The sequence below is a fragment of the Cygnus atratus genome, chromosome 15 (assembly GCF_013377495.2).
Source record: "Cygnus atratus isolate AKBS03 ecotype Queensland, Australia chromosome 15, CAtr_DNAZoo_HiC_assembly, whole genome shotgun sequence".
Classification (NCBI taxonomy): domain Eukaryota; kingdom Metazoa; phylum Chordata; class Aves; order Anseriformes; family Anatidae; genus Cygnus; species Cygnus atratus.
Window position 1 is genome coordinate 16,871,846 of NC_066376.1, and position 25,224 is coordinate 16,897,069.

General features: G+C 37.1%; 1 protein-coding gene across 1 annotated transcript in view; it reads right to left on the minus strand.

Annotated features, from left to right (window-relative positions):
* GRIN2A (glutamate ionotropic receptor NMDA type subunit 2A) overlaps positions 1 to 25,224 on the minus strand; it is a 179,295-nt gene that overhangs the window by 29,270 nt on the left and 124,801 nt on the right. Inside the window, 6 exon segments of the mRNA XM_035548801.2 lie at positions 7,831 to 7,991; positions 14,651 to 14,880; positions 17,481 to 17,606; positions 22,104 to 22,257; positions 22,382 to 22,550; positions 24,046 to 24,251. Of these exon segments, the coding sequence (XP_035404694.1) occupies positions 7,831 to 7,991; positions 14,651 to 14,880; positions 17,481 to 17,606; positions 22,104 to 22,257; positions 22,382 to 22,550; positions 24,046 to 24,251 (1,046 nt within the window).

The following is a 25,224-nucleotide window of genomic DNA, read 5'->3' on the forward strand; positions in this document are numbered from 1 at the left end:
TTATTGTTTTCAGATGGGAGAGTATGTCTGTGGGGCAGAGAGAATAACTTCCACACAGTTCAGTTAGCCTCTTTCAGGTGTTTCGTCTAGCACCATTATCTGTCATTAAAAATGTCGAGGAGTAGACTGGTCACCTCTTCCTATCAAAGCAACTGACAGCTCAGGGCACATCTGCAGGTCAATAACATATTCTCAGGACAGTTCAAATTTGATAAACCACTGCATGCGAGGCCATACCTGTCCGGTGTCTGGCAGAAGGCTGTCACTATGGCATTCATTTCAAGCAGCTTCATATTTCTGCCAATATGCCACAGACAAGGAGGGAATAAGACACTAACCTTGATGTGTATAAACTACCAAATATTGCAGTCATTAACAAGAAGTCAGATGGAATCCCAAGTAAACTTCAGCATGAAATCCTTGAGTTTATAGTCACAGCTGTGGCTGCAAATAAAAACTGAAAAACGTTCATGGTAGCAAAGGAATCTGCAGCTGTATAGCAAGGGATTGCTTGCCCGTGGAACACAAGGGATTCATTTCTGCAGTTTCCTTGAAACAAGCTCTGTTGACAGCTTTTTGCAATGAAACTGAAATAAAGTCCTCACATCAATATGCTGCCAGAAAACAGCATCAACTAGAGAGGCCATCTCTTTTCTTGAAAAAATGATACACACTGTGATGCTAGGCTGTGTTCTCCCTATCCGGGAAAATTAAGGAAGTAAATAAAAAAAAAAAATAGATGGATTCATCAGTGATGAGGAATAGGCAAGTGAAAGCTTCCCATCTTATCTGTATAGTTGGAAAAGAAAGTCCCAATGAATTTTTCTCATTTCAGCCATTAGCAGTTAAATTCCAGACAATACACCACTGCAGCTGTGCTAAGGCAAGGGTGAGAACATTCAATGCACTTCCAGTCTATTGCCGTTGCATTTTCTCCTCTTTACAGTTTTACACGGCAGCAGAACACTCATACATGGAGAAATGCTACATGCAAACACAACTCCAAGCTGACACAACCCACACCAAAGCACTATAACAAATAAGGTTGTTTTCCTTGGAAAAGGACAGCATTATCTATCTATAACCTCGTCTGGAAAAGGTTGGAAAAATGCAGCAAGGCAAATGGAAACAAACACACCCAAACAGCCACTGTAAAAACAACATGGTTATGAATTCAAAGAATTGTTTTCTCTTCAAGAAATAAAATCAATGGTAGTTGTCTGTCCTGTGCAGAGGATTCAAGAAGGATAGTTTGATTAAACACAGCATGGACAGAAATACTTCTAGTGCATTTTTAGAACTTTATATTATCAAGAAACATCTGAAGAAGACAAAGAAGCCACCATGACTCTAACAGAGCTGGACTTCTCCCACGAAGAAGACATTGGCTAACATAGTCTCTTACACACTTCACTATCTGGATAACACTCAGAAAAACAACTGCTGTTTCGGTTTTCATTGAAGAAAAGGAAGAAAAACCCGAGGAAAATTCCTGAACTTCTGTCTAGAGAGCAATCTGAAGCTCTACAGGTAGCACATGTGGTTCAGCTGCCCTCTTACGTGCATAAAGTTTGAAAAAAAACACCAGTACATTTCTGGCAAGCTTGTAAAACTGTGACTACTTTCAATACTGAATGTTGTTGAATTTTTTATTTTACTGTTTTGAAAAAATATTAAGCAGTGCTCCAATAACAAGATGCATGAATTTTGCTCCTTTTCAACAGGCACAGGTGGAAATTGCTAGTTTTAATTAATAAAGGGAATACAAAAAGTTCTTTGTTTTGTTCAAACAATGTTTCGGCAGCTTTCTGAGAAATGTATCTCTGCCTCACAGGACTGAGACCCTATTGACAAGAGGTAGATATTACTGAGACTTCACAGATAGTATTTTTAGTGTTATCAGAATCAAAGTGATTTTTTATCAAATGAAGGAAAAAAGCCAATACAACTGATAAATTTGCCTCCACTATTGATAGCAGCAGGTCTTCACGGGTACATTGCAATGAACCAGGGACTTCACCTGCAGGAGGAGGTTTAATGTCAATGTCAGCCTAAAGCACAAATCGTCTTTCCCTTTGAGTTTGCAGTATTTCCCAGTTAATTCTTTCTGAGAATGATGCTTTCCACGTAAGCTGATTTTGAAACACAGTGTGTTTACTCTGTTAATGATGCAAACAGAAAGGGTCTTGGCATTTTATTCAAGGCTTCCTTGATACAATAATGTGCACATGCTCATCTCTGCATGTACTGCAATCCTCCAACAACAGAACCTATCTAACCCCTAAACTGTACACGTTTCATACAGCTAATTACAGAATCACAGAATCACAGAATCGTCTAGGTTGGAAGAGACCTCTAAGATCACCTAGTCCAACCTCTGTCTTAACACTAACAAGTCCTCCGCTAAACCACATCACTAAGCTCAACATCTAAACGTCTCTTAAAAACCTCCAGGGATGGTGACTCAACCACTTCCCTGGGCAGCCCATTCCAATGCCTAACAACCCTTTCAGTAAAGAAGTTCTTCACAATATCCAACCTAAACCTCCCCTGGTGCAATTTTAGCCCATTCCCCCTCGTCCTGTCACCAGACACGTGGGAGAATAGACGAACCCCCACCTCGCTACAGCCTCCTTTAAGGTACCTGTAGAGAGCGATAAGGTCTCCCCTTAGCCTCCCCTTCTCCAGGCTGAACAACCCCAGCTCCCTCAGCCGCTCCTCGTAAGACTTGTTCTCCAGACCCCTCACCAGCTTCGCCGCCCTTCTCTGGACTCACTCGAGCACCTCCATGTTCTTCTTGTAGTGAGGGGCCCAAAACTGAACACAGTACTCGAGGTGCGGCCTCACCAGAGCCGAGTACAGGGGGACTTCCCTAGCCCTGCTGGCCACACTGTTTGTTATACAAGCCAGGATGCTGTTGGCCTTCTTGGCCACCTGAGCACACTGCTGGCTCATATTCAGCCAACTATCAACCAGTACTCCCAGGTCCTTCTCTGCCAGGCAGCTTTCCAGCCTCTCATCTCCCAGCCTGTAGCACTGCTTGGGGTTGTTGCGCCCCAGGTGCAGGACCTGGCACTTGGCCTTGTTGAACCTCATACAGCTGGCCTCAGCCCATCGGTCCAGCCTATCCAGATCCTCCTGCAGAGCCTTCCTGCCCTCAAGCAGATCGACACACGCACCTAACTTGGTGTCATCTTCAAACTTACTGAGGGTGCACGCGATCCCCTCATCCAGATCATCGATAAAGATATTAAAGAGAACTGGCCCCAGTACTGAGCCCTGGGGGACTCCACTAGGGACCGGCCTCCAACTGGATTTGACTCCATTCACCACGACTCTTTGGGCCTGGCTACCCAGCCAGTTTTTAACCCAACAAAGCGTATGCCAGTCCAAGCCACGAGCAGCCAGTTTCTTGAGAAGAATGTTGTGGGAAACGGTGTCAAAAGCCTTACTGAAGTCAAGGTAGACCACATCCACAGCCTTTCCCTCATCCACTAAGCGTGTCATTTTGTCATAGAAGGAGATCAGGTTCTTCAAGCAGGACCTGCCTTTCATAAAACCATGCTGACTGGGCCTGATCGCACGCTTGCCCTGCAAGTGCCGCATGATGACACTCAAGATAATCTGCTCCATGAGCTTCCCTGGCACTGAGGTCAAACTAACAGGCCTATAGTTTCCCGGGTCTACCCTCCAGCCCTTCTTGTAGATGAGCGTCACGTTTGCTAGCCACCAGTCGACTGGGACCTCCCCTGATAGCCAGGACTGCTGATAAATGACGGAAAGCGGCTTGGCCAGCTCCTCCACCAGTTCGCTCAGTACCCTCGGATGGATCCCATCCAGCCCCATCGACTTGCATACATCCAAGTGCTGTAGCAGGTCGCCAACCATTTCCTCGTGGATTGTGAGGGCCACATCCTGCTCCCCATCCCCTTCCACCAGCTCAGGGTACTGGGTATCCAGAGAACAACTGGTTTTGCCACTATTCCTATTCATATTTCTGCCCCTGGCTTTTTCCTGGCCATATTAGTGACTCGACTCAGACAGCTGAGTGCTCACTTCTTGTGAGAAGGCGAGAAAACAACCTTTTTTTTTTTTTCTTCTTCCCAAAACAGATGAAGAGACATGTGCATGTCTCTGACAAAAATTTATATATATGTCTTACAGAAATCTGTGCACTTGAAGCATTATGTTTGTGTCTCCTTCCTTCTTTCTCCATCCAGTTAAATTAAATGACCTTACATATCAAACATGATGGTCTCAAAGAACAAAATATTCCCAACACATCTCAAGAGACTAACACTAATTAATCTAGAAACTTAAGAGTTTGAGAAACAGCAAAACCAGACTGAACTGTGAGAAGCAACCACTTAAAAGCTTGATTTTATTTAGATCAGATGCCATATGGGCAGTATTATTCAGACTCTAAGTATTGCCTGATTGCTGATATTTTTGCTACACCCTAAAACTGGAATCAAACACTGTATATAAGGAGTCAAATGTGACCAAATCTTATGTCTTCAATTAAGCAAAAGTAGTTTTAAAAGTGATATTCAAAATACACACAGGTTATATAAAAATTCTTCACGAGGAACACAGGCACTGTTTATTTTGACTGGCAGCAGCAATATCCACCAGACAATCTTTGCAAGTCCTTACCAGGTCTATAGTCTATGACTCTATAATTACCAAGTAGTTCATCTTCAAAAAGCTGTGCAGAAGCAGCAAGCTGCACGATATGTAAGAAAAATTGTTTGCTGTATGCTACCGATGATGATGATGAAACAAGAAAAAAAAAAAGATTAAATATAGGGATAACTTTGACAAGAGATACAGACGAAAACAAATGAAATAGCTGCAATAGGGTAATCAGGACATACATGCTGAAGAAGAAAGTAGAAATGATATATTTGCTGGGAAGCAGAAACAGTTTGTGGAAGGAAAGATATGTCATGCTCAAAAAAGCAGAAGCAACATAGGCTCTAGGGGGCACAAAGGATTCAAACCCATAGGCTCAAGTGAAGTAGGGAAGGTGACAGCTTGATCTATTCTAGAGAAGGATGAGAGGGCAAACTTCATATGAAAGCATGAAACAATCTGCAATCTGGTCAAAAAATTCATGATGGAGAAAGGAAGAAGATGGGAAGGATGCCACAGATGAGAGAACAGTTATATATACTGAGGAAGAGAACAAAAAAAATGGTAGAAAAAGTGAAAAATGTTGTTTTTGAAGAATATAAGACTGGACAAAAAGAGAAGAGGCAGGCAACTGTGATACCTGCTCATGCTTTTATTGTCTTTCCTACCGAGAATGCAAATTATTACAGTCCCATAATACAGTCCCATATTACACAGGCTCATCTCCTTCATTCAGGACACTTTAAGTTTCACAGATGCCCGAGGTGTCAGTCACAGGAACTGCCTCACATCCTCACCAAATGTCTTCACAAAAAGGAGAAGCTGAGTGGGACAAAGGTGCAAGTGACAGGGGACAACGACACAGGCTGATCGGTTTGGTCACCTAAATGAGATCATCTTTCTAGAGAGAAACTACTCTGAGTCAAAAAGAAGATACAGTCATGCTGCCTGATCTGTAACTGAGCTTATTGCCCACAATTACCACAGAGATTAGGGTTTTGCACAGTTTTTGCTTGGCAGAAAGTGCAGGGAAAAAATGCATAAGCCCATTTGATGCTACTTTCCAGCTGGAATGTCCAAAAATGTGATCTAAGCAAACTCAAAGTGACAATCCTATCATAGGAAATTTCAGCAGCTGATGGCGTGCTGTTTAATCTTGTAGGTGCTATGGGACAAAATACTAAGGAGTGCAGCAGTATGTAGCAGTTACTTACACTGACGCAGAAAACACCACACATGGCAGCTTATTTGCACCATTTGCTAGAGAAATGTCAGTCAAGAGGAGCAAGGTAGACACTTAAGAGTATTCACACTGGGAAATCACTTAGAAGAGGAAACTCCAGTGGAAACAAAAATCTATTTAAAAATGAATGGTTTATTGCTGTCAAAGGACTAAAGCATTTGAGGAAGAGCAGCTGGAAGAGCTGGCACAAGAGCAGCCAGCCTGAGTTTTAGTGAATGTCCTGAACTCCCTTGCAGCCAGGCAGCTCCCTTCTTTTCATGCTAAAGTGTCTGACAATTGGCCTTATTTTAAAGCTAACACTAGTTTTTCAGGGTTTCCAGTAGCACAAATATCAGATGAAAAGTACAAAGAATATATATCCCCTAAATAAACTATCCACCCAAACAAGCCCTAGAAAAGGCTGAAATTAAGGATAGCTACCTGTTCAAAAAATCACAGCAGGAAAAGAATTCAGCTGAGTATCTACAATGCACAATTTAGCTGTCTCCCAGAAAATACAACTTGCACAGGCTGGCAGGAGCAGGAACTCTGCCTCCAGTTTGGAAGACCTTGGGTGAGGTCCAACTCACCTTATGTTACATGTCTATCTTAGGATGGGACAAACCCTGCTTGAGCAATGCCATTTCAGAACACCTTTGGAAATGACAACACAAGGAGTACATGGAGACAGTGGAGAATAAAACTATACAAAGGACAACTTTTTAAGGAAGGGAGCCTGGATACTACGGAAAAGTTTGGAGAAGTTCAGTTTTTTCACAGAAAAAAATATGTTACAATCCCCTACACATCTGGAGGAAGGAGAGCAAAAATTTAAAGGACAGGCAGTTCCCACACTATGGACTAAAAGTAACAGCTAATTTAGTATAAGATGACATCTCCTGTTCTCATTGTAAGTAATAGCTGTGCCATCAAACAGCCACTGGAGCTGACGTACTTAATCCACTATTGGTAACTTAATCTTCTCACTTAAAATAAATAAATAAATAAATAAAAATAACATCAAAAACAACAAACAACAAACAAAACAAAAAACACTTATCTGGATAAATTCTTTAATCCACTGTTATTAACAGAAATACATGTTATTATCAAGCCTGTATGTTTAGAAATGATTACTAAAACCATGATATACCATACTGATATATAATGATGAAAACAGTGAGTCATATTCAAACTTTTTGACAATTAAAATGAAAAATCTGTCATTTTGACCAACAAGGCAGAATGGGCCAGTTCAGAGAGGGAAAAGAATGGATAGCACTCAAGTCTAAATCTCATAGTGTACGGAAGAAAGACAATAAAATTTGCCAGAATATTTGCCAAGATCGTCAGAAACAGAATTAGGTAACACGCTTGAGAATACCTGATCTCAACAGATTTTATGAAGATCAAAGTCAAGACTTCAGATCTGACAGCAAGAGGCCATGCTAATTATAAGGGGGAAGAAAATCTAAGAGTGCACCTAAAAGCATGCCAAAAGAATGGGAGGTTGAAAAGAAATATTAGGTAGTGCACACTGGCCAGACAAACAAGCTTTATCAGAAATGCACCCTTTGAAAACACATCGCTATGAGAGAGTCCTTCAGTGATAAGCAGCGACTGTACAAATCATGATCTGTGTTGAGCCCACACCCAAATCCAGGTGCAATTGTATCCCTTCTCGTAAAATTGGAATAACAATTCTGTCCTGTGAATCTATCATACATTGGGCATCGAAGTTTCCATACAATTGTAAAACAGTCATACAAATCACAGGCGCTCAATTTCTTTTCTGATATCAGCACAAAGCAGCTTAAAAAACAAAACAAAACAAAACAAAGCTCCATGGACTACACGCCATGCCTGAGATCACTGCTCAGTAAGTATCACAGTAAGTACAGTAAGTACAGATCAATTTTTCTCAGTTTCTGCAAAGTGTATAGTATTCTTTAAAACCCATAGAAGAAGCTTACCCAGTTTTCAAGCTGACCAAGGCATCTTCAACTCCTTTCTGATTATACTTTGTCATGTAAAGGTGCATATCAGGGTAGTTGTTTCTGATATTCCTCTCTGTGCTTCCATTTGGGACTGTTCCAAATCGAAAAGGAGGTGAATAATCATGTGGCCTTTGAAACTAGAGAGAAAAGGGAAAAGTAAAGTCTTTCAGGCCCTCAAAATGGGTATTCATGAAGATGTCAATTAAGGAAGTAATATCTATCAGGGCAACTGTAGGTACAAAAGAAAAAAAATTGTATAGGCTGCCTCGAATTTATTCCAGGCAAATAATGCCTGGAGTTAATTGTCAGCTCTATTATAACAGAAATTATCTTCACACTGGTTGAACTACACAGAAACATCTACATCCAAATTAAAAACAGCTCAGATTTGCCACTCAATGCAACTTTCTCCTGTGCATTGCAGTATGGCAGGACCACAGCATCTGGAGCAGAGAGCTACTGGAAGATACTCCCCATCTGCCAGCGTCTCCCTAGAGAACCCAAACTCTAGGCAGACCTGATGGTATGTAATGATCAAAATAAAACAGCATCTTTGTTGAAATTCATTTCTAACCTTCATCTCAGTTGAGACATGGTGGGTCCGCACAGGCAAAAGGCTCATTTTCACTACTCGACACAGAGCCTAACACTGCTCCGGAGGGTGACTGCAGGAGGCTGGTGCCCAGGGAGTGAAAGGGTGAGGACTAGCTTTCCTTCCACCTCTGTGATTCAGGGGGAAGAACAGTTCTTCTATCTTCCCAGGGGCTCAGCAGTTTCACCACTTTATATGAAAAGTACTTCTGGAGCTCTCACACCTAGAATCCTAGTCACAGTTTATTCCTACAATTTAAAACTACAAACCAATTGCCTGAGGGCATATAGATTTTATTCTACAATTTCACCCTCTCTATCACTATTGCATCAGCACAGACAAACAAGCCGGGAAGTATCTCAAAGGGATTAGCAACAGCTCAGGGCACACTCAGGTTTCAGATAGTCTCACACAGACCTGAAAATTATATGTGTGGCTTTTCGAGATCTCTCATTAAGTACCATGCGACACTTTAAGATCAAGGTAAAATGTTTCTTTAAGAAATAAATTTTAGAATGCCGTTCAAATTAGAGGAATTGTTGGCTAATAAGGAAATGCAATTGAGTATTGATAAAAGCAGTCACCCATGAATTCCATGGTAAAATGCACTCTGTTTTTATTGTCGAAGTTAGAAGAGCAATCTATGTACCCCGTGTTGCAAGAGACAGCTAATATTTATACAGCTGCTGCTTCCTTTGGGCTATGTATGCAATAGTCCTCTTTTTAAAGTTTAGTCTCAGGGCATTAAGAATTCTGAGGATCCAGTACCAGTTTGGAAAGAGAATACAAATAGGCTTATAAAAAAAGTGGGAGTATTTTCAATTCTATCAAACCCTGACTGTGAAATTATGGCTGCAACAATATTTTCATGTTACAGAACTACAATTAAATGCTTCATTTTAATTACGCATATTTTGACAAAGCATAAAGGAATGAACTTTGTTTTTCTCTATTCATCTAGCTAACAGATATCTTACTTTTCTCATTTTCCCTTTTCACAGCTTTATCGTTTAAATTATTACTTTGCTACTACCTTACACATACTAATTGACCCATGCACCAAAATTGCACTGTATACCAGTCACAGTTCTTAGTCTGTGTTTGCTGTCTCATTTTTTTGTGTTTAGGATGTGGCACTGAGGCAAACCCTGCTCTTAAGCTAATGCCCAGAGATTCCACTGATATAGCTGTCACTTGCTGTTAACTTTATTAAAATGGTCAGATAATTAATCCCTGAAGTAGTGAGATGGCTTTCAATAACTCCTAATATATGTTTCAAATTTTCCAATCAATGAAACTGGAGGAAAAAAAAAAATCAAAGATCACTGCCAATTTCAAGATCTGTAAAAATATGCTGCTGGTCATGCAGTTGGTGGTTTTGGAAATTCAGCTGTGGTGAGAATTCTGGAAGCTCAGTTCCTAATCTTGGGGTATGACAAGGGGATTGAAGAGGAAGATCATGGTGGAGTATCTGGGTGATTTACAAATGGAGTTTTGGTTTGCGTAGTCTCACTTTTCAAGAACATTCATATATGTGAAAGTTGTTGGGGACAGTTTTCTCCCACAGGAATGGTTGGAGGAACTGAGGTATCTGTCCCAAACTGAACATTCAACAAAACACAAAAATATTTCTGCAGGAAAGCAGAGATTAATAGAAAGTACTGGTTCATTTGAAGATCATAGGGATAACAAGTAATTCAATTGATTAAAAAAAATTGTATGTGGAATTTAAGTACAGAAAATTCAGACTTGAATGGTTCCAAACACCATCCATTGACTGGATTTTTTTGGCACAAGGCACTCAACCAACAAATTTTAGCAGTCATAAGGAGATTATATTTTTTTGCAAATGATTGTGTTACTACTGCCTGCTCATAGACTACTTGAAAATCAGAAAGAAACAGTTTACAATGTTTTTAATAATGTTGCACTCACGTCTAAGTTATATAAATTTCTTATCAGCAATTTTAAACTTGTCTTCTGTAAACTGACATGTCCTAGAGAAGTATATAGGCTCTGTGATTCAGCACACATCTATGGGGCAGGCATGAAAGAAAGAGAAAAGCATTGAATCTATAGATGCAGTCATTTTCCCTGAAACCCCATGATGGGAATTAAAATATTTAATGTGTGTTAGGAAACCATTTTCTTCCTAGAATTCTTCTGAAATATTCTTGTTTTTGTTTTAATTGGTAATAAAATACTTAAATTTAATGCACAAGCCCCCTGCTTGAAACATAATTGGGGAGATCTACAATTATTGAGAAGACTAAGTAATTCATTCCTGTTTCCCCCTGCTATGCCTGCTGCTAGATCTGTGGCACACAGTCCTAATGATCCAGGAATCCCAAAAAGCACGTTTGGGCTGAGAAAACAGCCCTACCATTTTAGTTTGTTTTATCTACATGCATTAAGAAAAATGACAATTTCATTAAAGCTAGGAAAAAGATCTTTCACAAATGTTTAATACTGACTTAGTATGCTGATTTGCACGTCTGTTTGAAAAGGCTAGTATTCAGAGCAGTTGTTCATTATTGTTCTGGAGTATTTTAAGGAACTGTGGAGAAATTACTACAATAATAGCAAATGGTAAACATTTTCTGTCTGCTAACAGAGATTTTTATGGAAGTTATGGATGGTGATAGTGGAGAAAAAATAAATAAATTGAACTCTGTTTTCTTTCTTTACCAAATGGAAAGCACTGACATTCTGATTTCTGATCGTGAAAAATATAGCTGCTGTATTTAGTAATTCCAAGATTATCATTATAATCATTGTTCAATATCTTTGTCCAACAAGTCTCAAAAAGTACTGCATAGGTCTAATATTGAAGTGTAGAGATGAAAGGGTGAAAGGGTCACCCTAGCTACCCCATAATCCATACTGACTTTTGAGCTCACTCTGCTCTGTTATGACACAAACACCTCTCTAAGTAACTAGAGAGCTCATGCCATCTTATTTCACAAAAAAAAAAAAAAAAAAAGTAATGTTACATGAATACTGTGAATCTTGCAAAATTAAGGAACCTGCAAATGGCATAATTAAGGCTTCTTATTAAGGCTAAAGAGAATCCCCTAGAGCACATACACATGGGACACATTAAAATGTGACTGTGTGGAGGAACCACAGCAGACGAAGGCTTGCTAGACAGTTCTGTCCAGTGCTTTGTACTCTCTAGTAGTGATCTTGTCTCTCTTTTAACAGACTAGGCATAAATGGTCTCAAAAGTAACAAGTGCGATGAGTGCCAGCTTTGCTGGATACTTTTGGACTCATTTTCTGTACCTTTTTATGAAGACAAAGCTTTTAGACATCTTTTACATATACGAGGATGTCAAAATATAATTTTCTTCTCATCTTCTGAATCATTTGAGTTTATGAACACCCACTCCCAGTAACTCCAGTACACGCTGTGCCATGTGTTTCTGGGTGACACACAGATGACACGGCATTCAGAAGTTCATTAGCAACATTATGAAGGATGAGGAAACTATCAAGAAGTCTTGAAGCCAAGGAGAAGAGTAAGCAGCATGTCATTGTGTGTTCAGCAAAACCAGGGAACTAGATGATGGTGGAATACATTCCCTGTATGGGAAGTTTTTGAAGGATGAGGGTCAGGGATGACTGCCCAGAGATGCTTATTTTCCTGGTTTCTCTTCTCTGTTATCTGTCTCGTATGGAGCTGGATTGAGAACTGCCAGCACCTCCAATTGGGAATGGTTTATCGCAGGGCAGCACTGACAAAAGCGCATGACTTCAGTTGTGGAAGTAGGAAAACGGGTTCAAGGGAAGAGTAATTAACTGATTTACCAGCCATGCATGAGTTTTGGAAGGCCAATTCTACTAACAAAGATAGTAAAGGAATCTTCAAGTTTATGGGTTAAAATTATGCTCAGTCATTAAAATTTTTTTTTAAATTAACCAAAAAAGATAGCTTCAATAGGTCCTTAGTTATGTTCCTATTAAAAAAGTTGTCAATTGTTCCAGAATTTTGTGGACTTCTAGATATTACTTCTTTACAATTAATTTAACTCATATTCACGTCTGTCCCTTCACACTGGCTTTTGCCCGTGACAGCTTTGCTTGCAGCAAAGGACAGAGTTTTCAACCAAGCAACAGTACTGCAGATTCCTAACTGATCCACTACTAACGGCGTTGCAGCAACAAGGCTAAGAGGGGAGTAAAATAATTTAACATGAATCATATTATATACCCATAAATTATCCCTAATTATGTGAAATTTTGAAAATCTGAAAAAGCTCAGCTTTGTAGAGGAGGCAAAACCTGTGTATGACAAGGAGTATTTTATATAGATTATTGCTTTTCTGGATTTCTGGCTTGTTTAACTATTTTAATCACAAAAGGTATAGCTCCCCTGATATATCCCTGTATAATTCAGGCAGGATTTGAAGAACCATAAAATAAAATAAATAAATGATAGAGATCAAACAAATCATTAGAAGACTGCACATGAGCAGATGCTGTTTTCCAATTCAAGTATTTTTCTATTTTTATTTTGTCCTTTTTTTTTTTTTTTTAGAAGTAAAATCCTGTTTAGTAGACAGAACAGGAAAATTACAAAAATAAGGAAGTTATTAGCCAATGGCTACAGAACAAATACTGAAATTTTCCCAGCCCACAGGTGAGAGTGGCAAATGCATTGGCAGACCTGAACACCACCGCTATGCCAGGTGAAAGCCAAATCCTGCCCTGATCAGGACTTACCAGGAAAACATTATGTATTTAATCACAAATAGTTGAACAGCTTTTTCAAATCCATCTTTTTAATCCTCAAGAGAAAAATACCTTTTATCTGTATCATATTAAGTATATTATTTTAAAGTAAAGGTATTTCTTATAGTCTTCACATTCTTTCAAAGGTTTTGCTACAACACAACCTAATGAAAACAAAACTACTATCATTTTTCTTTTCTTTTTATCTATCTTTCCCCTAGCCATGCTTGAAATTCATGCTTTGATAGTTCAGATCACTGAAAAGATAGTCATCAGAAACAATTAAAACAAAAAACAGACACAAGTCTATCCGAGCTGTTGCCTTCTTTTGAATAACAATTTCCTTTATCTTCTATCCTTTGAAATAAATTCCCTGTGAAGTTCTCCCTTGTGCTATATTACTTCTCAATGTCAATATTTAGTTTTATTTTAAAACAACTGGGCACAAACTTGAAAACAGTGTGCCCTTTATGTGTTTTGTGTATATCCATCACAACAATAATTTTGCAAACGGACTTCAAGCACTTTGTGCAATACCACTTCAACAACGTGGTCACACAAATGAAACAAGAAATAAATAATTTCTGGGTTTCTGATTTATAGGACAATTGATTAAAATTCACAAGTACCAAGACCTTGTATACTTTCAGCAGATGAAAATTCAGTCAAGCTAGAACAATATGAAAAAATAAGCATATTTATTACCTGTCTGTTTCTGTCAAACTTCAGTAGGCTTTAAGTGAACTATCAGAGTCTACTGCTCAAAACAGAATTCTCACAAAAAGTTCTTGAATTGAGGAAAGCCACTTCCACAATCAAAATTCTGCGCCTTATCCCAGGTAATGTACATCTCAACTTTATTTTTACTCTTTACTCTTCATATTGTTTACAAGGAAAATATTTGAGTGTCCATAGGGAACACATATGGATTGTTATTGTTTCTATTTGCCTAGTTATGCTAGCACCACTCTAAATCTGTACTCTCTATGACTTCCTTCCACACTACATGAAAAGCAAAAAGACTTTTTTTTTTTCAGGTGCATTGATTTGTTTCAGATGATTACTGGATAGTTCCCGGTTTTATGAATATTCTGCCAATTAATAAACTATTAACATTTTACACAGAGATGTTTAAATAATTTTAAATGTGTTCCAAGCATTCAAGCTGACTTTTCATTTTTTTCAAGCTTTTGTATGTTCATGAAGCATTACTTTTAATCTAACAAGAACTTATTTCCATTTTTCACAAAATTAATGTACTTTTCAATTAATGCAGCTACTTTTGAAAAGACTTTGAAATCAGTCAGATATTTTCATGATTTGGGTTTTTAACTGAAGCGTAACAATCAGAAATCACACAGTTTTAGCTGATTATCTTGATTATCTTGCTCAGAGTTTTTAGTACAGAGTACAAATTTGCATAAGGATTACAAAGAACAGACACTGATGTCTTTTAAGCTAGAAGAGCTACCTTTTTATCACTCAGTCCAGTCACTTGGTCAACAAATTCCTCTTGAATCATAAATGCAGCTAAGTTGGCAGTATAACTAGCCAGGAAAATGACAGCAAAGAAGGCCCAAACTGACACCATGATTTTACTGGTCGTCCCTTTGGGGTTTTGCACTGGCACAGAGTTGTTGAATACCAAGCCCCAGAGTAACCACACTGCCTTGCCAATGGTGAAGGATGGTCCATGGGGATCTGGAATTGCAAAGAGCATTTGTTTTAGTTGCAAGTATATTTGTGGTAAGATACCACAAATACATAACTACATGATAACAACAAAGCACTCACCAACACATTACTAAAAATATTTTGATACATATTCATTGTCCTCCCAATGGAATCACGGAATTTAGCATTGGTACTTTCTGCTGTAATGACATTTATTTCCGTATTTGTTACAAAAAAATATTTCAACACTTCTCTACATGCATTTACCTCACCAGTTTTCAAATGGAGACTGCAAGCATAGGTTTGGAGGAGAGCAAACTGATGTTTCTTGCAGTAAGGTGTGTGTCACACTATGGCCCCTTTCAGTATTCTGTGCCAGCTGACGTGTAAAATGGAAAACTGCGGATTTAAGTCTTAATGATTTGATTCCAGTACTTTTCCCGTCCAAAGTATTTTTATAAGCTCCAGTCTTCAACATTATACTTTTTGAACTTTATGTACTCTCAGATAAGCATATCAAAATGGGTGAACATTTCACCTACTTTTAAGCAACATTACACTCAGAAAATGAATCAACAAAAAGGAGCCACCTGCACAGATATATAACTTATAGCTAGACTCAGGCTACCTCACATGTACAGAGTCAGTTCCGTGGCTGCAAATGCACTGGTACTACAGGTAAAAACCTGGCCCAGGTAATCTGTGCTGTTCTGTAGTTTTTTCAGTCAGCTTTAAATTCATCCAAAAGCACCCAAAGTTGTCAGCATAATGCCCTCATGCCCATGGACTAGCAGAAGAAGGTTAGCAAAGATATTATCCACTAAAAAGACCTTATTTGTTGAGTCCTCTGAGAATAAAGGGAAGATTCCTCTTACCCAGCTTTAGGTTAGTACAGTGCAGACATCATCTAGACTCCCTGTATGCTCAATGGAGAAACAGGCTGCTCCTGAATGTGACTCATCTGACTTTTTCAAAAGTACTCATTTTTCAATTAAATGGCAATTCAGACAATAAGCTCTTATGCAGATACCTGCAATATTACCTCCACTCCTGCCCTGCCTATGGGGATGCACACTAAAACTCAGATTTACTTAACTATAATTTACATTATTAAAAATAATTTATTATTAAAGGAATAAAATCCGAAGTTGGTATACTCAGTGCATGTTGTCATTTCAGTAGAAATGCTCTATGTTACAGTGCAAATTTTCTTGATAGACTCAAGTACATCTTAGATTATCCTCTTTCTATTTTTACTGCATTGCTAAGATAGACTGCAGTAAAATAATCATAATGGAGCTGGCTTTTGGTTTATGAAGCTATCTTATATGACTATTTAAGATTGAGCTGATGGATAATAAGTATTTTCTGAGCAGTAATACGAAGGAAAGTATATACCAAGAAAACTACTGAAGATTTTAGCACCATTGAGCTTCATCCTACTAAAAACATACAGGAAATGCAATAATCTACATTAAGAGTCACATTAATTTTAAGCTTCCCATGCTTCAAATGAATAGCAACTGGATTTGTGGCAAGCCTCTACTGCTAAGTTATGATGTTGTAGTGCCATAATATGAATTTGTAGCCACTACATAATCAATTCTGTCACATAAGGTGGCACAGAAAAGAACAGCCCAGAATGCAGATCCCCAGTGTCTGTACAAACCTCTCGTTTCCTCTTCCTAACATAGTGTTTATTTTGGATATAGGTTACAAATTTACCATGTTATTGAAATATCAACAATATCTGAATATTACAAAACCCTCCTTGTTCAGGGAACAAACCAACCACCAACTAGAAGAAAACATTAGCTTGTTACAGTCTCTAGGACTATGTTCACCAACCTGGGAGACATCGTTATAAAACAAGGTATGATTCAGAAATTAAAAACTGTCCACACTCTGAACTGAAAGTGAAGAAAGGGAAGGATGAGGGCACCACAGTACATGAAATCATCATTCTCAGGTCAGAGTGTTAATAGTATACAACTGTAGCTTTCACTGAGAAAGTCATGTTCTGTATTAAATTTGTTGTGTCACTATATTTTCAAAAAGAAGTTTCTATAGTCACGGATGCTACGCAGTAAGAAATGGTGCCCTTCTGCCACTGGCCTCATTTCAAGGATGAGTTCACCACAAGAGAACCATACCTTTTTATATGGACTGTATAAAACCATATACAAGGTAACAGCTGTTTTTCCAGATTACCCACCAAACCTCACCATTGTAGATCATTATCTCTGAACTATCCATGAATTTGTAAGAGTCAGGAGACTGGAGAGTTTATTTCAATGCTTTTTTTTTTTTTTTTTTTAAGCTGACCCTCTACAACTGATACAGTATACTAACATAACGCTGCCTGAATACAACTCTCTTTAATATCACTTATCCTTCTACATCTTTATTGCAATGAATTAGAATATCGGCATGAGTATATAAGGCCTCAAGAAATCACATTTTAAATGAAGAGCAAGCATGCTTTTCATAGCTGCTTTTACTGTTTTATTCCTACGTTACATTTATTTTAAAAGATAGAGGGTAAAGGATGGTAAATATGTTTGGGTTTTTTTGTTTGTTTTGCTTTGTTTTTATAGCCCTAAGGTTGTGTAAAATGCAAAGCTTACCTTTCCCTTGTGCTAAGTTCCTGTTATATCCTACAGGACTAAAGTACTCAAATATAAAGACAGCCATGGCGGACACAATGAGAAGCATCACAAACATCATCACCCAGACGGAAGCACTAAAAGGCTCTGCAGCAAAACAGACAAGAGAAACAGAAACAGTTCATTAAACCAGTCACATCACAAGAATTCTAATGCGTCCGGCTAGGCAAGCCCAGAGGCTTTCTTTAAATTAGCTTTTACCAACAAAAATGCTAGCATTACTGCTAGAACTAAGCAGCAATATATAAAGAACCGCTGTTAGTATATACAATCTCCATACATCTGAAATCATAAATGTGAGTTGCAATTCAAACACAAAGTCTGTGTACTTCTCTTCTTCAACAAAGCCTTAACCGACACCGAGTGGCAAATAATTGGTTTGACTTGCAGCTTATTCAGTTTACAATCCTTTTCTATTAATCCTGTGGTGCACACTTTTATCAACAGAATGGTCCAACCATTATGACAGTTTCTGCAGAGCAAAAGCAATTAAGCATATGCTTAAAACATTTGGTGTTTCAGTGAAGTACACCTCTCTCTCATTTTCTATCCAACAGAAAGCATTAGGGAAAAAAGCCAAATGCTTGCATTCAAAGCAAATTTTGTTTCAGAGTTTTTTTCCCTTTTCACTTTCATCTACCTCTAATGAAGATGTTGTTTCCACTCATAGCAAAAACATTCTTTTGCAAGTCTCACTCTCATCTGGGAGCAAATTTCTGAAATCAAAAGGTTTTTATGGAAAACTGAATGTCAGTTTGAAAGATAGAAAAAACATAAGTTAAAGAAGTAGGTTGGAACAGAAAACTAAAAGTAGTTTCAAATACCAGAATAAGCACCAACTTTTTGAAAGGATTGGAAATACCATGTGAAATACCATTTCAGGTGTGGTAGCTGTATAAGGATACATGCAACAAAAGTTTGGTATGGCAAAGTAATGTCTCTTTATTAGGTCAGCTTATTTGGGGGCATATTATACTCTAATTTTGGTAAATACTAGTAGTGTGAATGTGCTCTGAAATGTGAGAAATAATTCTTAATAACTATTTCAAATTAGAACGGAACCAAGAAGCACTGGAAGTGACAATAAATGAGTTTATTCCCATGCTTTGCTTTTTTGAAAGCCCAAGAGATTCCTCCATCCTAACCTCTTCATCAAAAATGAAAATTTTTCCATCATTGTAGGAAATGACTCTGAGCGAGAGCTGAGGTGAGCTGAGCCCAATAGCCCAGTCTGAACCTTGCCCAAGTTAGCATGAAAGATTCACCAAGAACTGGAATAAAGTATCATAATTTGGGCCCAGATGTGAAAATCTCATGAGACTGGTTACCTTTGCTACAATTTCTTCAGAAATTTGGAACCATGAAAGACCAAATTCCAGATAGCCCCACTTGTGATTTGGAATGTGAACTGACAAGACAGAGCAGGGAATTTTCAAACCAAACAGTTCTCTTTTTGATTTTAAGAGAAGGTTAAGGAACAATATTTATTTTTTTGTTATATTTTAAAGACAGTTTATGAAACTCTTTCAATTACTAAAGACATTTTTTGGAAGAGAATAATAAGTTAGCAAAATAACAGAATGCTTAAAAGACAGAAATAAATCCATTCAGAAACAGACAAGTAGATGCCACTTAATGACAAATATTCTATGAAATCACATATTAATTTGAATTAATTGGAATTCACATAAAACTATCATAAAATATTGACAGCATTCTCATAGAAGACAGAGAGCAACCCTCATAAAATTCTTATCAAAAGCAACAGTGTAGAAACAGCAATGGTAATTTGTCAAAATTTACATTAGGCAAAGGGCAAAACAAGCCAAAGTGAAAAAGCAAGCTATAAACAACAGTTAATGCAGAATGGTCCTTAATAATTTAAGCAGTCTGGTAATGAGGAGGAGTAGAAGCAACAGAAGCAACAGCAAAATAAAAAGCCATTTATAATAAGTAGTAAGACTGAACAAGTACAAAATCAATTGAACAATAATGTTGATGTTCCTGTCATATTACAGATCAAATTATGCATTCAGCACTGTTATTTGATTCTCAAAGGACAGAAAGAATTTTTCCCCAGGAAGCAGCAGGTTTTATAAGACTTTTAAGTAGAGCAATGATATGACGGAAAAATACTAGTAGAAGACTTGTTAGTGTAAATTGCAGATAATTGGCAATGGAGAAAATAGAGCAATGAAAAAGACATCTTACTCCACTAACTTTGAGTTTCTACCCCACATACCAAAAACAAACAAACAAAGCAAACAAACAACAACAACAAAAAAGGGAAAAAAATGTGCATAGATTAGCTATTTCAACAACAAGAACAACAAAAAAAAAGACAAGTAGCCTCACCTATGAACTCTCTTCCTCTTAAACATATAGAAAGGTTGAATAAAACCCCCACAGATTTTTTTAAAAACTTAAGCTGTGGATCTAGTATATATGAACAGTAGTAATACATGAAAAAGTTTTAACATGGATAAAATTCTTATTTTTATTCTAAAATTCTTGGTAGGAGACACCTGTGGGAGCACATAATGAGGAAGAGGCTGTCAGCCCATCAGTTACTTAAATCCATTAGACACAATCACTGAACAGAAATTCTAGTTCAGACAAATTTTGTACTTGCCTACATTGATGGCGGTAAATCATAAAAACAAATACTTCATAAACTGTACTTCATTGCTATTTAATAGTATTGTTTTTCACAGATTAAAAAAAATAAAAAAATAAAAACAAACACAAAAGTTACATAAGACAACCGTATTCTTAGACACTCAATTAAAATTAAATCTGTCTGTGAATAAATTCAGTTACCTATCTGATAGTATTTTGCATGGCAGAGCACTTTACTACTATTCCCACAACATCGAAATACACAAGCAGTTCCAGTGATGTGACAGTTTCATCTATGCCTAAATAAACAGAAAGTACATCTGAGATCACAGACTTAATTTATCGGTGCAATAGATCAGATTTCTACAAAAAAAAATAATTCTATTCTATAGAGCTTTACAAGGCATCATTTTTACTTTTTAAATTCTGTACATATCCAACTAAAACATAAACATTAAATTCATTGTAGAAATATAACTATGTTGTGAAAAAACACAAAAGCAGTCTGTTTTGATGATAGCTGGAGGCAGGTAAGAGGTAAGCAGGGTCCATTAAAAAAAACTGCCAAAAATTGGAACATATTTAGGAAAACACTACATAATTCAAATGATAACTTCAACACGTAGAAACTACAATTTAAAAAATGAATTAACTGTACAAGTCAATTACTTATAGAAATAAAAAATCATTATCTGAGTATTTTCATTAAAAAATGCAGCCTCTCATAATTTCATTAAACAGTCTTTTACTCAGTAAACAACAAAATTAATCGCCAACAAAATCTGTTTAGGTATTAACAAGTTAGGTAAATTAATAGATTACTCACTATGTTACACTTATGAGCTATTGCTTCACCTCTGCAATGTGCATTTATGGAACAGGTGTGAGAAATAAGCTCTGTGTATAAATGATGATAATGGTTGTGAGAAAAAACAATTATTTGCCCACTTGTAGCTGATACTATAGTAACAATCAGTTCCTCAATGGCTACAAGTGATTTGAATTAAGTGAAAAACTTACACTTAATCTAAAAAGAAACCATACTGATATATATATGTGTATATATATATAAATAATAAATATAATATATAAAACAATAAAATGATATAAAAATGTCATCATTGCTCACCCAATTGAAGATATGAAACTGTTCTGTAAGGTACCTGTAAAATACTGTTTTTTTTTCAGTTTCACTTAGATTATTTTATCTCCACTAGCACTATCTTTCATTTGCAAAATACCTTTGAAAAATTCAGGCAAACCACTAAATATAAAAGTAAAACATAGGCACTACAGTGGAGAGGCAGATAATGAAAGGAGAAACGAACAATAGAAACAAGTAGCAAACAAGGGAAGGAGAGAAGACAGAGATCTTTACTTCTTTGTATCCCACCTCTTTTCTATCGAGCCTTTCATTTCCATGCTGAATCCCCATTGTTCAACTCCATCATCACAACACAGATAATTGAAGAAAACACTCAGAAGCTTTGCAGTGCGGTAGTATAGTCTTTGGAAGCCAGATGTATCTGTTGCCCATTTAGCTGTCAGATCTATTCTAATTACGGCCAAGTCTTCTTTTCTACACTATTCTACAAGGGGGTTTTAAATGATTTTGTGAATGTGAGTTCTAGAAAAATATGAGACAATTTATTATGGGCTAAACAAGCACAGGTTAATGTGTAAGCAGAACTTGAGGAAGTAATTTTCCTAACTGAAGATGCTGGGGAATTCTTTTTCATAATGAAATCATTATTGGTTTCCAGTTACTGCATCTGAAACCAACAGCACTTTCTTCATGTGCTAAAAACCACATTAATCAGTTTGTTGACACCATACAAACTTCCTAACATGTAATTCAAAAATCTAAGAAACACGTCAATGCACTATTTAGCTTAACTAACAATGAAACCTATCCCACTCTACAGAAATGCAATTAAATGATCTTGAGGGGTTGGAGAACCATACCTAGAAAAGCAGATGGTGAAACTGTGCCATTGCTCCGTGACACCATGACACTAATCCCAGTCTCAACAAATGGCACTGAAAAGTCAACCACTTCAGAGCGTTCTTCATTAATAGTGAGAGACCCCACAGCCATAACTGCACGATGATATACCACCTGATCCACAAAGAGAAGACACCACCAATATTACTCAGCAGAGAACACCTCATTTCTCCAAATGAATTTAAAACAAACATTGCTAGGTTCTTACTTAAGAGCTCTTTTACCTAACAGAACTTACTTCACCAATCATTCCATTCCACACATTATTGACTTTTTTGCCATGTTTCCCATTAGTCACCAAATACAGATCATACGTGAACTTGACAGTTTTAGACAATTTCTTCAAGATATCAATGCAGAATCCTTTGCAGCACTTCTTTACATTAGTTCCCTCATTAGTTGAGTTGCTGTTAAAAGAGAAGAGAGACAAACATTTCTCCTGGGAAAAACAGAACCACCACAACAGCAAGAGTCAGCGTATTGTAAAAGAACAATTTTTCAAACTTCCAAGTGACCATTTTTTTTCTGGAATGATGGAGAAATAAAACCATAGGATGCTTTATATGGTGCTTATAGCTCTTACTAGTCATATTGCAGTGGCTTGACGAGATAAATAGAAGATGGTGGTAGACCTTGTACGACATGTTTTCTGCTTCAGTTTCTCTCCTACTGGACTTCACTTCTCCATCAATTCATACAGTCTCCACTTACTGATGTCTCTTTGGTTTAGATTAAACATTTATTACTTCTACTCTTAAGACATTATGTACCACACATAATTTAATAATTACAGAACTGCCCAACATATAAGCTGTGTAAAGGCACGGTAGTTCACAGCTCTGGAAGCAGTGGGTGTTCCATCTTTTCCTGCAGTTTGAGAAGGTGACTTTCAGGCTATCTTTGAGTGCAAAGACCACTCCGGAAGGTCAGAAAAGCCCTGACAACAGAGAAACCAGAGTCCCAAACTGTGATCAGCCATGTAGGTCTTCGACAAGGATTTTCCTTTTTTTTTTTTTTTTTTTTTTTAAGAATAGGCAATATTTTACAGGCTTTGAAGTAATTCAAATCACAAATAAAAAGTTGTTTAGAACCTGACTAAGAAGTTCAGATATGTCAATAAAAATGTCCTGGATTTCAGAAACTATTCAGCAACGTCTGGAAAACTTCGGAAACATCAATTACATCTCCTAACACCTGCTCAGTTAAAAATGTTATATCCATTTTGGAAATACATAGACTGAAGCGCTTAATGGGTGAAGAAGCATTGATAAATGCACAATGACAAATTTTCCACTGTTTTCTAATGATTACTCCAAAATTACAGAGCAACCAAAGCAAAGGACTTTTCTCTAGCTGGTATGTCACAGTGGTATTTTATGCTTGAATAGTTTATCCTGTACCAAATTTAAGCATAAATATATTATTTTCAATAGAAAGCATTCTCAAACTGTTAACTAATTAAACTAATTAAAACAGGCACATTTCAACATAACAGGAAACCATTCAAAGAGGACTCATTAAAACAATCTGATTTTAGATTATGCTATCTTCTTTCACGTGATTGAGAAGGGCTAATTCTAGTTGATTTTGAATTTACTACATACTTACTATCTTCTCACTGACTCAATGTTACTTATATGTATATAACCAGAACCTTCCAATGTATTGAAAGGGAAGATGTGCAAAGAAAAGCATACTGTGCAGGAAAGAGAGAAAGAAAGAGGAAGAGAAATACAGAAGGAAAAGCAAAGATAGGAATCAAGAACAAAAGAACAGCAAAGTATCAGAAAAAAAGATGTATATACAACAAAAGAAATAAGGGAAAGCATTAATGAGAAAATAGATGAACATTTTGCACTCAAAAGCAAACAAAGAAAAAAGGAACACTGTGTATTTACTTACTTAATTTTGACAAATTTACGACATGGCACAGTGTTTTTTTGGCAACTTTCCATCAAAGGATCCACATCCTCAACAATGACAAAGGGAGCCTCCTCCAAGGTGACAATACTCAAATGGTTATCATCCGGTTCACTGTCTGCAAAAGAGCTGTACCTTGGCCAGACAGAGTACTTCAGGCTGAGTGAGTTGTTCTCCCATTTCCCCACCTGAAAAGCCAAGATACACAAGCTGCTGATATCTGATTGCTTGTATTTGACAAATGACATCTCATATTAAATACACTGGGATATAGGTACAGGAAATTAGAGTGCAAAGACAGCAGTCCTAGGTTTTATTATCAAAAAATTTTATTATCAAAATTACTTTAGAAATCTTTAGTAGTCATATGAAGTGGGAAAATGCACTGTGCTACGCACAAGTAAGGTAAAGTTATTTAAAGACTGGATGATACCAGTTAACACTATCTTGGCTATAGGTGCACTGAAATTTGATATTGTCATATGCAATTGAACCAGAACAGCAACCAGACACTCCATATGTAATTGGGACCAATTTGCAGTAACAAGAAAACAGGCCTCAAAAGAAAAAAAGGACAAGAAAAAGAAAGCTAATTCCCACCAGGCTAATGACCAAAGTATCCCAACGTTATTTCTGTATGTTCTGTAAAGAAAGGACTCTTCAACCATTATTGTTTGAAAAGTCATGGTGAAATCATTTTACACCCTAGTGCTAGGGTTCCCAAGCTGGGCCAGACAAGGGTTTTAGTAAACACAAGCAGAATTTTACATGACACAGTTTCATATTAGAAATAATGTATTTTATTCTGGTTTAGTTACTGTGAAATAATCCTAAGAGTTTAGCAAGTAATCAAGCAAACACCAACCTTTAGAGTAAATACGCAGTTTTAAGATTTTTGTGGGAGCATAACCAACTTTTCTTTAGAATTGTCTTTTTATTCATTATTATAAATTACTCAACCTTAATTAATCTGCATTTTTTTCCACTGCCAGAACACCAGCAAGGGGAATATGATTAAAAATGTATTTAAATATTTTGAAAGCTCTAGCATTTTTTTCTCAGGTTGTTTAACTACTTGATATCCATAAATCTAATTGTATGGCTTATCCGAGCAGTAATAACAGATTATATAAATGAGCTACCAGTCCACATAATTTAAAC